Below are 15,482 nucleotides of genomic sequence, written 5' to 3'. Positions count from 1 at the left end.
AGCCCGGCACAAGGCCTCAGGAGGCGCGCCCCGGGCCCTCGCCCGCCTTTCCCTGGGAGCCGGAGCGCTCCCGCTCGCGCGCCCGCCCCTCGCCACGCGCCGCTGCCCCGCCGGGAACGTGCGCCCGCGCGACGCGGCCCCGCCCCCCGCCGCGAGGCGCGCCGCTATTGGCCCCGTCCCCCCCCGTGCCGGCGCTGTTGTGACACGTGAGGGCGGCGCACGTGGGGGCGTTATGTAAGGCGCAGGGGGAAGGGGCGGGGCCGGCACGCGCGCGAGCCGCGGGGCCGCCGCGCATGCGGGGTGGGGGCGCGGGGCGGGGCCAGGCCGGTCTGGCTGTGCTCCCTCCCGGACAGAGGCCGCGGAGGCTCCCGAGCGACAATGAAGCAGCAGCAGCCGCCGCAGCAGCCGCCGCCAGCCCCGCAGCCTCCCCAGCAGCCGTCGCCTCCCTTCGCCAGCCCGGGGGTCCCGGCCTTCCTCAGCAAGCTCTGGGCTCTGCTGGGCGAGACCCCCAGCAACCAGCTCATCACCTGGAGCCAGGTCGGCCGCCCCCTCCCCCTCACGTCCTCCCCGCCCGCGTGTGGCGGAGCCCCCGCCATCGCCCCGCGCCTCGCTCCGGCGGCACTCGCGGCCTGCTGGGGGCCTCGGTGTGCCCGTGGGGAGGACGGAAAATCAGGGCACGGCCACATGGCTTGGCCGGGCCGAGCCGGGCTGAGCTGAGCTGAGCTGCTCGGCAGAGGCCGGCCCCGCTCAGCCCTCAGCCTCTGCCTTGTTTTTTGACTGTGGAGCAGGAGCTCCGGTGCCCGCCCTGGGGGCGCGTCCCCAGCACCGCCGCGGAGGGTGGGGATGTCTGTCTGGCGGCTCCGACTGACGGAGCAGGCTCGGGCGTGCGGGGGGCGGGAAGGGGCCCGGGAGCCGGAGGGTTTTGCCGTGCGTGGAGCTGCGGGGGGATTTCCCACCGCGGGCCGGGGTGGTGGGTGCGCCGGGAGCGGGGCTCGCCCTCTCTTAGCCGGGGCTGCGGAGGGTGGGAAGAGCGGCGTGCTCAGGCCTGTGGTGTTTCCTGTGTGCTGCCCGCGGGGGGCGGCCACGTGGGGCATGGCCGGGGGCTTCCCGGGCTCCGTGTCACCTGCCGGGGTGGCGGAAGGGGATGGGCCACGGGGGAGGTCGGATTGGGCACCAGTCTTATTACAGTGCATCGAGGGACTGGCAAGTTGCTACAGGGGGCATCACTGACAGTTGCGCTAAAAGCTAAGCACATATTTTAATAATAGCGACTTCATTTTTTCCCCTGTGTTCTGTTTTCAATAAAATCTTGTTCTCAGATCCTGTCAATATCTTTAAGTGGTATTGAGTTAAACTCAATTGAGAGCTTCTTATTTAAATGCTCTAGAAATAATGAAATGTCTTAAAAATTTTACTGAAAATGGTTTACCAGTACCTTCAGCCAAAATTTCCCAAAGAGGGAGGCAGGAGGCCTCAGTAGATTATGGCAGCTTTTCTTTATTTTTTTTCCTTTTTGTTTTGATTTAGGGTGGGAATTTTTTGTGGGTTTTTGGGGTTTGTTTGGGTTTTTTTTGGAAAAGAGATATTACAGGCCGTATGAAGATTGATATTGTCTATATTAAAAAATGCTGATTTTGCTGCCTTATTCTTTTAATGGAGTATTTCCAAATCCATTGTTTATGCTTATCTAAAGTAAACATACCAACACCTGTGTAGGTATCCTTGTGTTATTTGTTTAATTAAAAACAGTAAAAATAATTGTTTGAAATTCTGCAGGGCTGTTTCTAGAGGGGACGGTCCACCCATCACAGTTGATATTATTAGCAGCCAGTTCTTGTGGGGGGAGATGTTGGGATTGCCTGTGATACGGGTGAAGAGAAACAAATGAAGCACTTGGAGGACTGCTGTATGCTGGAGTCATTGGACTGGGAGTTGACAATTGTGTTTAGCTGTGTAGTGAAGCTTGCAGGCTTAACATCTGTACAGCTCTGCTGTACGTGGCTGTCAGGGCAGCAAGAGCTCGTGGATGTGTTTCCCACATTCTGTGTGCTAGGCCTGGACAATGTCAGGGTGATGATAAAGTGAGGCATCGCATGGAAGTTGGTGTCACAGGTCACTGTAGTGTCACTTGGTTCAGCACCTTCAGTATGTGAATTTCACACACAGCATTGGCTAAAATAATCTGTTCTTGCCATTTCTTTTGCTTCCCCTTTTTCTTCCACTGATTGATTCTCTGCAGGAGATAGGTAGGCATTCTTATTGAAAGTTTTAATCTCCCTACCTTCCTCTCAGTGTTAAGGCCTAAGTCACGCATTGGAGAGCCATTTGTAACATCCTGTTTCTGATGCTCCCTGCTGATTTGCTGGAACAAGCTGTTGTGGTTTAACCCGCACTGGCAACCAAGTACAGCTCAGCCACTTGCTCGCTTCCCCGCACCCTGGTAGAGAAAGTAGAACTCCTGGGCTGAGATAACATTTAAAACTGAAATGAAGTCAAGTATGTGATAACAGTAATAAAACAGAAAGAAAACACAAGAAAAACAAATGCCCAATTCAGTTGCTTACTGCCTGCAGGCCGGTACCCAGCCCATCCGAAAACAGCAGTTGGCCCTCCTGCTGGATAACTCCCCCAGTTTATGTACTGGGCATGATGTTCTCTGGTATGGAATATCCCTTTGCCCAGTTTGGGTCAGCTGTCCTGGCCATGCACCCTCCCAACTTCTTGTGCACCTGCTTGCTGGCAGTGCTTGGGAAGCTGAAAAGACCTTGACTTAGGGTAAGCACTGCTCAGTAACAACTAAAACTTCAACTTACTGTCAACATTCTCTCACTGAATCCGAAACTCCACACTCTACCAGCTACTGAGAAACAAATTCATTCTATCCTAGCTGAAACAAGGACACCCGCCTTTGGACAAGGACCTTCATGTGGTCTTACAGTTGGTTCTTTAAGCTTCTTGGGATCACAGAGCTGCTGGCATTTGAGGATAAGATAAGTGACTCATTAAGAAGGCCTCTTAAAAAGATGGAGGAAAAGTGTTGACATTTGTTGAAGATAAGACTTTTTATTAACTACTACAGGGTGAGAGTATTGTGGATGTGTAGACAGCCTAAACCATTTTGAAGTAGATAATTTGCATTCTGCTAATTACTTGCCCTGTACTTAAATGGAGTGCAGTCACTGAAGAAGAAAGAGCTGATCCTTCTATTTTAGTTAAAGCCTGTGGATTAAATAAAAGATCAGTCTTCCCTCACAATTGGCATTCCAGAAGGGGAGTCTTGCTTTATGTGGCTACCTTTTTGGTAACTCTAAAACCCAGTGGACACTCTCACCTCACCCCTTTGACGGCTCCATCTGCTTTACAGGTCCTATCAAACCAATCATGCTTTTATACTGAAAAGCAGATGGGACTGTCAGCTGGTTGTTGGTATTTTTTCCTTGCTCAGGTTCTTTGTTAAGATTCCTTACCAGGGCTTCAAAACTACATTCAAAATTGATAGTATTGTCCTGTAGTGAAACTCTGATAATTGCTGGTAAACAATTACTTCATACCTTGATAAAGCAGTGTGTAACAATAGAGATGTTCCCCTTCAGGTAATGATGTAAATTGATAGTAAGTACTCAGTTGCTTTGCAACTGCAAGGTTTGTACCCTTTTTGTTTTGGAAAATTGTAGGCAAGCAGATCAGTAATGTACTGCATGCAGAAAGGAAGCATTCCAATCTGGTGATTAATTCTAAAAGCCCAGTGTGTTTTCTGCTATGGTTTTTAAGTAGCTTAATGTGTCTCTCTCATTTTAGAATGGAAAGAGTTTCTTGGTGTTGGATGAGCAGAGATTTGCAAAAGAGATTCTTCCGAAGTACTTCAAGCATAACAACATGGCAAGCTTTGTCAGACAGTTAAACATGTGTAAGTTCCTGGATTTTTGCATTCTAGCACAGTTCTAATTCCTGTAAATAAAAGTTAAGTTATAATTTCCTTTGAGCAGTGGCTTTGTGTTCTCTGCAACTAGGATACTGTCTTATCCTCAGAATTGGTAACAGGACAGTTGGGACAGCATACTTTGAATTTCTTAATGTGGGTTTGAGGTTTTTATTTTCTTTTTTTTTTTAAAAGATGGCTTCCGTAAAGTCGTCCATGTTGATTCTGGAATTGTCAAAACGGAGCGAGACGGTCCAGTAGAGTTTCGGCATGCATATTTTAGGCAGGGCCGGGAGGACTTGCTGGAGCACATTAAAAGGAAGGTTAGTGAAAATCCAGTATGTGGAAAACCTGTACTATTCAGTACTGATGAATTGCTAAGTTCATGTCAAGTTTAACTGCAGGATTGTGAGTGTAAATAAGTTCAGACTTTGTGGAAACAAACTGTCCTGCTTTCATTTATATCTTGAGCTTGTTTAAAGATATTTTGGGGGATTTGACAAGGCTTTTTTATCTGCTTTGCTGTCATTATAGTAAAGTTTCACAGGTGGCAAAAAAGCATGAGTTATATAATATGACAATTTGCAAATGAGTATTAGAAGTGCAGAGCATGCTTTGACTACCATCAGCAATGTAAGAAACTGCTCATTTATGTAGCTTGTATCAGAACAAAGCTACTGTAAGCATTAGACTGTACACCCAAGAGAATGGGGCAGACCTATAAACACATTCATTTTGCTTCTGAAATGTGCTCTGCTGTTACTGAGTCAAGTGAATAAGATGGCAAATAGAAAAATGGCAGATGAAACTGGAGCTCATGGTTAACTCCAGCCAACAGCCTAGCCCCAGACAGCCACTTGCTCACTCCCCCCACGTCAGGATGTGGGAGTGAATTGGGAGAGTAAAAGCGAGAAGACTCGTGGCTGGAGATGAAGGCAGTTTAATAAGTCAAGCAAAAGCTACATGCACAAGCAAAGCCGCACTGGGAATTAATTTAGCGCTCCCCATGGGCAGGCAGCTGTTCAGCCATCCCCAGGAAGCAGGGCCTCATCACGTGTAATGGTGACATGGGAAGGCAAATGTCATCATTCTGAACATCCCCCCCATTTCCTTCTTCTTTGCCTCTGTTTTATGTACTAAGCATGACACCATATGGTATGGAATTCTCCTTTGGTGAGGTGGGGATAACTGTCCCAGCTGTGTGCGTGCCCTCTCAGTTTTTTGTGCAGCCCCAGCCATCTGGCTGGTGGAGTAAGGTGACAAGCAGAAAAGCCCTTGACTCCATGTGTAAGCACTGCTCAGCAGTAACAAAAACATCTTTGTATTGCCAACACTGCAGCACAACTCCAGAGTCCAAAACACAGCCCCGTGTTTGCTACTGTGAAGAAAATTACCCCACACCAGCGAAAACCAGCAGAGAGTGATGTACTTGTTATCACCAGGTTGTTGTGGTGCAGTTATGGTGAAGTAGAGCACTTGGGAAAATGCCTGAAGAGTCAGGATTGTACACAAATACTTGTAACAGCTAAAGCTGGTGTGGTGACAGTTGTGTTTCTGGTTTGGAGTTTTTTTAGATACTTGTTTTATTATTACTATAAAAGCATATTTTGTTAACATTATACTTGATCACCAAAAGAGAATAATAGTTAAGCATGAGTTAAGGGAACTGTTGTTTCTGGATTCTAATCTCTTAAAGGTTTCTTCTTCAAGACCTGAAGAAAACAAGATCCGTCAGGAAGATCTCTCTAAAATAATATGCAGTGCTCAAAAGGTGCAAATTAAGCAAACGACTATTGAATCTCAGTTGTCTCTTTTGAAGAGGTAAGTTGCTTCATCAGCATCTGATCCTTAATGCTGAGTAATTGTGATACTAGATACTGGACCAAGACATAATTCTGTGTCTCTTGATTTCTGGTTGCCTAATTTCAATTATTGCTTTAGGAACATAAACTTCTATAGAAAAATTGCTTTAAAATTAAACTTTTTGATATTATTAAAAATTACAGGCGATGCTGGTGTTTGTTGACCTGTCTAGTAGTAGGCAATTAAATATCACCTTTAATGATAGTTCCATATAGATGCTGAGTCTGAGTATTTAAATCAGCTCTTAGTATAAAGTAGGCTGGTTTTTGTCTTCAAGTTTGAAATAGTTACTATATTTCTTTTGAGGCAGAGTTTGGTTTGTGCAGTTTGCATATAATACATCTGTAGGACAATTAATGTCTTTGCTCATTGTTTTTTTTTGTTGTTTTTGTCCTCATTCCCCTGCTGTTTAAAATTGTGGAGAAGTTAATACCTAGGAAAATGTGTTTAGAAAAATCTTATTTGGAAATTCATTAGTTACCTTTTTGACAGAGAAACAGAACTCAAAATCCAAATGTAAGTAGAGTTTTTGTAGAATTTCATTACTGTCTGCTTAGAAATTATTTATTCTCAACAGAGAGAGATGTGTGTCACAAATTACTTAATCCTTTAGAATATGTAGATACAAGATAATAAAGTCATGCATTGTAAGTCACATCACCTCAGTAGAAACTCTGTTAGAGTTTCTATTCCTTCTTCTAGAAGATGGTCTCATGAGAGTTCACCTCTGTGGCAGAGGTCACTGATTAGTTCAGGTTGTAAGAAGTAAATTCTCTCATTTCTAGACTTCAGTTCCAGTGACTTGAGTGGTAGAATATTCAGAAGCAAACTTCTTTTGCTTAGGCATAGTCTTTATTAGAACCTGGCCAGTCTAGAGTAAAAATCATATTTGCACTTCTAAAATCCTAGGTGAATTTGGGTTGAAGGCCATCAGGTCCAAACTGCTGCCCAGAGCAGGGCTGGCTTTGACTGAAATGACAACCAGTTGATAATTAGCTGACAGTTTGTAGAGATGAGAACATAGTGGTTGGTCTTTGACAATCCGTATTGTCATCTCATGAGTTTGAAGTGATTGAGGTAGAAACTGGAGCTAAATCAGAAGACTTGGTCCTACAAAACATGTTGAGAAATCCAGTGAACAAGCTGAGAAAGTTCAGACTCTCTCACTTCTGCTGTTAATTTTGTGATGGAACTGTACTCTTAAATTGTATGTTGGGCATAGGAGCGAGCGAGAAGTACCCTTCATCACACTGCTTATGAGCTGCTGCTTCTGAAAGATTAGTTTAAGGTTTCCTAAAACCCCATACACCAGTGGAGTTTGCTTCTTTTGTGTTGAAAATTAAACTACAAAAGATAGGAGGGTGGTATGTTCTCTACCTATATTCATTGAAGCTTTTGGTACTCATTATCTACCTCTTAACATGGCATACACTGTTGGAAACAAAAAGGCTCGTGGTTGCAATAGGGCAGTTTTTACACTGTCTCAGTAACTGGAGTCCTGTGAGTACTGGAAGAACCAAGGTTTCTAAAATGGCAGTGTTCCATGAAAACTGGTACCTCTGACATGCCCCTGTTATTTTATATCACCTAACATGCCTGTACACTGGAGCTAATAGAAGTAACTGTTGAATGCTGATAGTTAATTTTTAAATGCTGTATGTATAGGTAATGATTATTGCCAAATTTGGGAATGTCCTTTTTTTTTTTTTCCTTTAAAGTAGATGGAAATTCTCTGCAAGCTATTTGTTGTGTTTAGGTCTTTGTTTCACAGTTACTTTCAAGGCTGCTTGCTGCCTGTGTACTCTCCCACACCAACCCCCAATCTAGAAACGCATTTCAGAGTTTTAATGAACCCAGCTGATCTTTAACAAAAATTAAATACTAGTTCTAGTGTGACTTTTAAATCATCATTTTTCACAGAGAGAATGAATCCCTTTGGAGGGAAGTGTCAGAACTGAGAGCAAAACACTTGCAACAGCAGCAAGTTATTAGAAAGGTAAGGCTTCATTCAAGTGTCACGTGTGCTTGAGTGAGTGCTTCTGAACTAGGAATGCTTTGCCATGTTACCTTGCTCTGCCCTCGCTCAGCTTTTTATAATGTCGGATCTCTCTTTAATAGAAGAAACAGCAGGGTGGTATATGATGAACAAACCCTAGTGATACAAACACTCAGGGTATTTTATTGCATAAACAGAAAATAAGGCCGAAGTCTTATAAACATTTTCAAAGAAAGAGGCTCAAGAACATCCTACATCGGTTAAGTTACCCTTAATATGGTCCATCCATTTTTTATTACTTTGGGAATCAGATGTCTAATTCTCTGTCAGCTGCTCAGAAGAAATTTTCTCACTGCAAGAATTACAAGATTCTGTATTGGAAGTTCACTGCTGTCCCTTAACTGACCTACTGACTGTATATTCCTGGTTACCAGAGGAATCGATAATTGAGTGGAACCTATTGATAATATGTTAACTTACATTATTTAACAGTTAAATTTATGATCTACCAAAACTGACACAAATGCATAGAGATCTATTTTTTTGACATATCACAAAGGGCATCACTGCAAGTGGCCTTGTAGCAGAGCTACTAAATTTTTTCCCAGTTTCTTCAAGCCACATACGTACTTTAAAGCCTTAGATTTAAAGCATAAGAGAAGGAAGGCTAACGTTTCAGAAGGAAAGACAGCTGATGAATAGTGTTAACTGTACAGTTTTTTTTTCCTGAATCTGTCAAAAATGCCTTTCACCAGAATCAGTATTTACAGATTTAGGTTGTGTGTATGGTAGATAGACATCCCTACATGCCTTTTGTCATTGTTAATTAGAATTCTTCTAATCAATGGAGTTGCTGCATGTCTTTCTGTGTCCTGTATGATGTTGTGTAAAAGCAAACTCTTATCACCTGCTATGTGAAAAGTCTAACAATTGAATAACTATTTAGATATTATCAGCACTGGTTTTTACCTTGAGTTTTAGGTTTTCTGAGCAGCTCTGCGTAAAAGTTATTATACAAAGAAAGTGGTTTGTTGCTTATGTATATTGTTTATGTTTTATTATTGGTGTCTTTTGCTATAAGATACCTTGGTTCTTAAAGAGAAACAATTACAAGTAAAGCAACCAACAATAGTGTTCTCTCCCTTACAGATTGTACAATTCATTGTTACCTTGGTGCAGAATAACCAGCTAGTGAGCCTAAAACGCAAGAGGTAAATATGATCTTGAAAACTTTGTCCACTTGATAAACTGACAGGCCTTGTTGACTAATTAAAGAGGTGGGTTTGAGATGCCCTTCTTACTTTATTCTTTCTGATGTAGGCCTCTACTTCTGAACACTAATGGACCTACAAAATCGAATGTATTTCAGAAAATTGTGAAAGAACCAGCTGACAGTAGCCACCATGTAAGTTTTCTGTTTCGGGTACTCTCTGTTTGGATGGAGTGCAGGTGGGCAGATGGATCAAATCCACTGTCGTATGGAGACTGTATCACAGCTGTGTACTGAGAGCAGTCAGCTTGTACAAGTGATAGGCTGTGTTGTTTCCTTTCAGAAGCTGAAGGGATTGATAATCACCATTCACTTTCCAACATAAGCACGTATAAACCAGTTACCTGTGTATTAAATCATGATCGTGCTGAAAGCAGTTTGCTTTTAAGAGTGGTGCTGTTAGAAATAGCATGTATAATGTCACATTGTTATCTCTGGAATGTGGCATCCCTGGCCCCATACAGGGACAAGGGTCCAGTGTGTTGCTCTGCAAGGCAGTATTCAACCCAGCAAAACCATATCATGTTCCTGTTACATTTGAATGAGTCACTAAAAGTTGTTTTCTGCTGTCCAAATAATAATCTGCGAGGAGATTGTTACAACAAGTTCTGTAGTATGGCACTAGAATTAGTGGCTTTATAACAAAGTACTGTTTAAACAGCAGTCACTGTTTTAATACTTTTTGTTCTCATATGTGACAGTGCTAGTATAATTTTATTTCTACAGTTGTATTTGCCAGTTCTTTTTTTCTGTAGCTTTTATTCTCCAGCTTGTTTATTTACTTGCATGGCTTTTTCTATTAAACATAGATCTGTACAAACAGCTTGTAATCTCCAAGGTGTAGAAAAGCTCTTAGACTTCATGAGATGTGAAGCATTGTAAGATAAAATAACTGTCAAAATGCTGAAGCTCATTGTCCCTCTGTGCCCTGACTCTTTAATTCTCAGGTACCTCTCAACAGAAATGAGGGCTTAAAACAAAGGGAACAGATTTCAGATGACATTGTAATTTATGATGTCACTGAGGATGTGGGTGAGGAAGAACATCCCATGGCTGATGAAGAAAATCTTCCCGTTACACCAGAAACAAGTGAAGATGCCACTTCAGATTCTTCCAAGTAAGAAGTCTCGAGAAGTGTGTGTTGACAAATGACTTTCAGTGTTGTATAAAATGCACTAATTCAGATGTCTTAGATAATTTTTTTTAGTGAAGTGGTTAGAATTATTCAGCACTCCTGCACATACAGAAACTTCATCTGTGAATTCACACTAGCTTTTGACTTACTGACCTCTGGATTTGTTCCAAAATAGTTAATTGTCTGTTGGAGTTTTAATATCAGGAGGATAGGTGGACACTGGTGAAAACAATCTGTATTATTGCATAATAGTTAAATATACTAAAGCCAGAGTAAGAGAAGTCTTTACTTTTTGGTTATTTGTACAGACAGGAACAACTTCCCTTGTTTTTCTAGGTTTTTGTGGAGAAAAAATTACATGTGGTGTTTGTCAGGTTTTGGTGTGGTCTTTGCATTAAGCCAACTAATTTCAGGGGTTCTGGGTTTTTTACTGTCCACTTGTTTTTGGGGATTGTATTCTTTCCTGTCTGTACTCCAATACAACAGAAGTTCTTAATCGTTCAGCTACAAGCAAGTTGAAACTTATTCCAGGGATTTAGATGCAACTCTGTTCTTGAGTAGCATTGGACTGATAGGGCCTGTATTATGCCTCAAGAAAAAAAAAATTAATATTTGTAGATTATACTTGAATTGGCACCATTGTTCTTGCTCAGCTGATGCCTGGGAATGCATTCACTGATAGAAAAGCTTAATGAGAAAAAGGCTGTGATAGAGAGGCAACATAACTAACAGCTTCTTAAGGGTTAAGAACCAGAATAGGCATGAAAGCAAATCATAAGAGGCTCGCTCTTGGTTCTCAGGTTTAGTTCCTTGTACACATAATAAGGTTAACTACAAACCTGTTGTCTGGGATGCTTTGTTATGGGTGCTCCAGAGTTGATGCTGTTCAGCAGGAAATAAGCAAAATATAAACTGTCTGTCTGGCTTGATGACCTTGTATGATTTGGTTCATACTTCACATTTATATGCAAGCTTATCTTTGTTCTAAAGACAAAAGTGTCAGTGTTCGATAGCTCTTTAGCAGTTGGTTACTGTAGTCTGGCACAACAGTGTCTGCTAACTGAGCTACATTAATTGTATTGATCATTAGAGAACCGTATCAGTGGAAAATAGATGTTCCGAGTATCTGCTGTGTTTAGTATTAAAAAGCAGTAGAAAAGTTTATTTCCTGATAGTAGCTTGAATAGTAGCTTGACTATAGTGAGAGGTAACTAAACCTGTGGAATAATACCCATTTAAATGTGTATGAAGTGCTGTAATTAATTTATCTCACATTACAGCTGTAGCTGTAGCTACCATTCTCCTGATATTGTAATTGTGGAAGATGATAACGAAGATGAATATGCCCCTGTAATTCAAGGGGATAAAAACACTGAATCAGTTGCTGTCCCAGGTAATGATCCAGCCAGCCATGTCAGTGACAGCACAAGCCCACTCATGTCAAGTGCTGTACAGCTGAATAACCAGTCAACTTTAACTGCAGAAGACCCAGTCTCCGTGATGGATTCCATACTCAATGAAAATGGAGTAATTTCACAGAATATAAATCTTCTTGGAAAGTGAGTAGTCTGGTCTTTCGTTTTTTTCTAGTATTAGAACTAATTATTTGACTGAAATGAAAAGAACTGAATAGCAGTTTCTACTGAGAACTTTAAACTTACAGGCTACTTATTCCAGTCAGTTTCTGAAGATCCTTTTATTTTAAGTATTTTAAGATGTGACCTCTGATTTTAATTGTTAAGTGAGTCAGTTGAAATGTTTAATCCAGCAGTGTAATATTGTGGAGATTGTTTAAACCATCAGGATTTATTTTTGTCATTCCTGCAGGTGGATTTGACTCATTAGGGCTATGCAAGAGTTGCATCTCTGCTAATGTCATGTAATAGTGTTATGTTGACATGATTCCTGTGATACCTATTCCAGAGCACCTGTCTGCTGACTTGGGTTCTCTCTAAAGAGGCTAAAAGTCTTCTTTTTTCCAGAGGTCATTTCTTGTGAAAGACTTAGTTCATTCTAGTTCTGGTAAAGATTTTTAGATGCATGTAGTACATCTGTGTAACGCTTACTTAAGGATTTCTCTTACTTTATTAAGGGATACAGCAATAAAATCCTGTTTGCCTTCTAGAGTTGAACTTCTGGATTATCTGGACAGTATCGACTGCAGTTTAGAGGACTTCCAGGCTATGTTGTCAGGACGACAGTTCAGCATAGATCCAGATCTCCTGGTTGATGTAATTTTGACTTAAAATTAAGTATATTCATAATAGGCTATAGGAAACATTTGTGTGTATTGTTGCTGTTTAATATGGATTTAAATCACAAATGATCTTTTTTTCCTTCCCTTTACAAAGCAAAGTTATAAATATTTATTAGTTTCCGGAGCACTGGTACAAGTCTTAATGCTACACCACTGCTCAAGTGAATGCTTAAGTTTCTTACTGAACAATGGCTTTCTTAATGAAATAATGCTTATATTTGCTGTGATGTGAACTTAGATGTCAAGTCAATTAATATTCTTGCTTGGAAATAACCCAGCACATTATCTTTGGTCTTCTCAATGAACTGGGGCTAAAAAGAACCTTCCTCCCTGTAGAAAGACCATGTTGCTGGCTGGTGGCAGGGTGTTGTGTGCCATGACTCACATGTCCCTTCTGAAGTGCTGCTCCCTGTCATTTGTTCCTTAAGCCTAACCTGGGCTCCAGTGCATGAGGTTACTGGTGACATGTGGCTGCTGAACCTGCTGTTGGCCCCCCTCCCACTTCACTGAGATCCCTCTTAAAAGCACCTCTGCCCTCCACTTACTGATGGCTCCTTCCGGCTTGGTGTAACTTGCACCTTCATCCATATTGCAGACACAATTATCCATGCAGCAGTGTAGAAGTTGGTGTTTTAAGGCTGCAGCAAACCACATTAGATGCCATACAGTTGTTTCTTTTGTGATCAGGGTTCATGGAATTCCGGATAGACTCCAGTCCTCATAGAGGGTGGAATAAGTATAGGGGTTTTTCTCACACATGCAGAAGCAATGGTCTTTTATTCTTAATAGCAACACTGAGATACCTAAAACTTGGATGTCTTTTGTCTTATTCAGCTTTTTACAAGTTCTGTGCAGATGAATCCCACAGATCATGATCATATCACTAATACCAAAGTAAGTCTTAAATCCATTGCTCAACATACGCAGTAGTGAGAGATGCAAAATTCACTCATCTTTTGCTGTTTTCTTTACTGGAATCATGGCACTTTGTGCTCTGGCTTTTAAGACTTGCATGAGAATAGGAAGACTGCAGCTGAGTTCATCCTGTTGGGCTTTAAACAGCAAAGGAAAAAGTGCCCTAATTAATTAATTAATGTCCTTTAAAACTTGTATTACCTCTGCATTATACCAGTCTCTTGACTTTTGTATACCCGAGATTTTTTTATTTTCAAACATGATATGCACTTCTATCAGAATGGTTTCATCTGTATTGTCTGGTGGGAAAAGAAACCAGTAATAAGCAGTGAGGCAAAGATGTAGCACTTTGAATTTGTCCCGTTCATTTAAAGCATCAGTTTTGGTTCTTGCTTTGTAGCCTGTGTTTTCCATTTCATGTTTTCTCAGCCGAGGTGTGTTAGTGTGGATAATACTGATTATGCCACTGCATCTTACCACAAATAAAAAAATAATGTTTGTCATAGTTGTTCAGCTATTCTCCACTGGCATTGGAACAGGCTTTAAAAGTGTATTTTAAAAGTTTGCTTTTGTTCCCAGGTGGAGACAAAGGGAAAAGAAACTAACAAGAATAATGCTGGTCCAGCAGCTTCACAGGAAACGCAAGGTACTAAGCCCAGATCAGGTTAGTTGTAGTCATCTGTTGAAACATTTCCACAGTTGAACAGTACCCCAAAAGTTATTTTCTCCTTATCTGATTTTATGTTATGCTGATAAATAACCAAAACACAATACTTAGTATATTTGCTTTTTAGATTTTTGTCTAGATGCAGAGAAACTGATGTTTTGCAGGTGAATCTGCACTAATAATGTTATGCATGAACATAACAATTCTTTAAAAACACAAACACCCATCTTTTTCTAGTAATTATTCTTTAAATAAGTACTGTGGGTTGGATTTTGTTTTTCCCTTCTGCATGTAAAAAGGCATGTGCATTGATATTCTGTCATTTTTTTTCCTCACAGATAAGCAGCTGATACACTACACTGCGTTTCCACTCCTTGCATTCCTTGATGGGAACCCAGGCTCTGCTGTTGAGAGTGGGGGCTTCACAGCTGAAACTCCTTGCACTGTTGAAAAGTCGCTGGAAGGGGATGAGCTCCTGGAGAGCAGCCTGGATCCCCAGCCCACCCAGAGCAAACTGGTGCGTCTGGAGCCGCTGACGGAGGCAGAGGCGAGTGAGGCCACGCTGTTCTACCTGTGCGAACTTGCCCCAGCACCCATGGACACAGACATGGCCTTCTTGGATAACTGATGGGAGGGAGGCTCTGTATATAGTCATGAAGATGAACTATTTATTTAGAATATTGTTTGGTATGAGAGTTTTTTTGTACATCACTGTTTTATGTAACCAGATATGTGGAATCTGAAGTACCTTTCCTATCTTATGCAAGCAGTTGTTTAGCTATGGAGTTAGACAAGCACCAGGCACAGCTGGCACTGCTGAGCCAGGCTCCTGCTGCGCTGCTGTGAACTCTTGGTGTTGCCCACATTGCTCGTACTGCAAGTAACCAACACTTGTCAATAGTGAGGCTTTGGTTTATGGTTTCTTATACTTCTTGTCTTACATATGATGACATAAACTAGTAGTGTATGGTTAGGGAACACTGACTTTCTGTATTTTGGGGGTTTTATTTTTTACATTTTGTTTAACACACATGAGGCTTTTTTGGGGTGGGGGGACCAGGACCTGATGTAGGCTTTTTTTTTCCCTGCTTCAACTGGGAACAAAGTGCCTGTACCTTGCTAAATCTTGGTTCTGCCTTACTTTCACTTCAGTGAAGTGCTCACAACATAGCACAAACTGGGGAAAAGTTCTTGACAGCTGCCAGGCCCCATGACTGCATGAGTACTTTAACTTGGACCATCTATGCTGACAAAATAAATGTTACTTAAGTGTGATACTTGTCAAGTTTGTCTCTTACTCTGTGTGCCAGGTGGTTATGGATTTCACAGCCTCTTGTTTTCCTATCATAGAAGCTGTGCAAAATCTGCTGTGCACAGTTGCTGGAAAATAGTTTCCTTATCTCCAGCCTGATGGGTTTATTGATAAGCCCCCAAAACAAGAGAAACTGGGTTTCAGTAAC

At 41.9% G+C, this 15,482-nt stretch overlaps 1 protein-coding gene across 5 annotated transcripts; it reads left to right on the top strand.

Annotated features, from left to right (window-relative positions):
• Nucleotides 1-305: 305 nt before the first annotated feature.
• Nucleotides 306-15,297, top strand: HSF2 (heat shock transcription factor 2). 5 transcript variants are annotated; one of them, XM_039707809.1, is made up of 14 exons: nucleotides 306-537; nucleotides 3,799-3,907; nucleotides 4,115-4,242; nucleotides 5,616-5,740; nucleotides 7,703-7,778; nucleotides 8,928-8,989; nucleotides 9,099-9,183; nucleotides 9,996-10,165; nucleotides 11,464-11,576; nucleotides 11,667-11,742; nucleotides 12,309-12,414; nucleotides 13,275-13,334; nucleotides 13,935-14,019; nucleotides 14,361-15,297. In XM_039707809.1, exons 1-14 carry the CDS (start codon nucleotides 379-381, stop codon nucleotides 14,648-14,650), a joined length of 1,644 nt encoding a protein of 547 aa, XP_039563743.1. In that variant the 5' UTR covers nucleotides 306-378; the 3' UTR covers nucleotides 14,651-15,297. The 5 variants fall into 5 exon arrangements, with proteins under 5 accessions (XP_039563743.1, XP_039563739.1, XP_039563741.1 ...); XM_039707805.1 differs by having other exon boundaries at nucleotides 307-537; nucleotides 11,464-11,742; XM_039707806.1 differs by having other exon boundaries at nucleotides 308-537; nucleotides 11,464-11,742; nucleotides 13,935-14,001.
• Nucleotides 15,298-15,482: the final 185 nt, after the last annotated feature.

The sequence above is a fragment of the Passer montanus genome, unplaced genomic scaffold, assembly GCF_014805655.1.
Source record: "Passer montanus isolate IOZ18808 unplaced genomic scaffold, ASM1480565v1 scaffold2, whole genome shotgun sequence".
Lineage (NCBI taxonomy): Eukaryota > Metazoa > Chordata > Aves > Passeriformes > Passeridae > Passer > Passer montanus.
The sequence above is the reverse complement of the archived record's forward strand: the minus strand, read 5'-3'. Positions and strand labels throughout refer to the sequence as shown.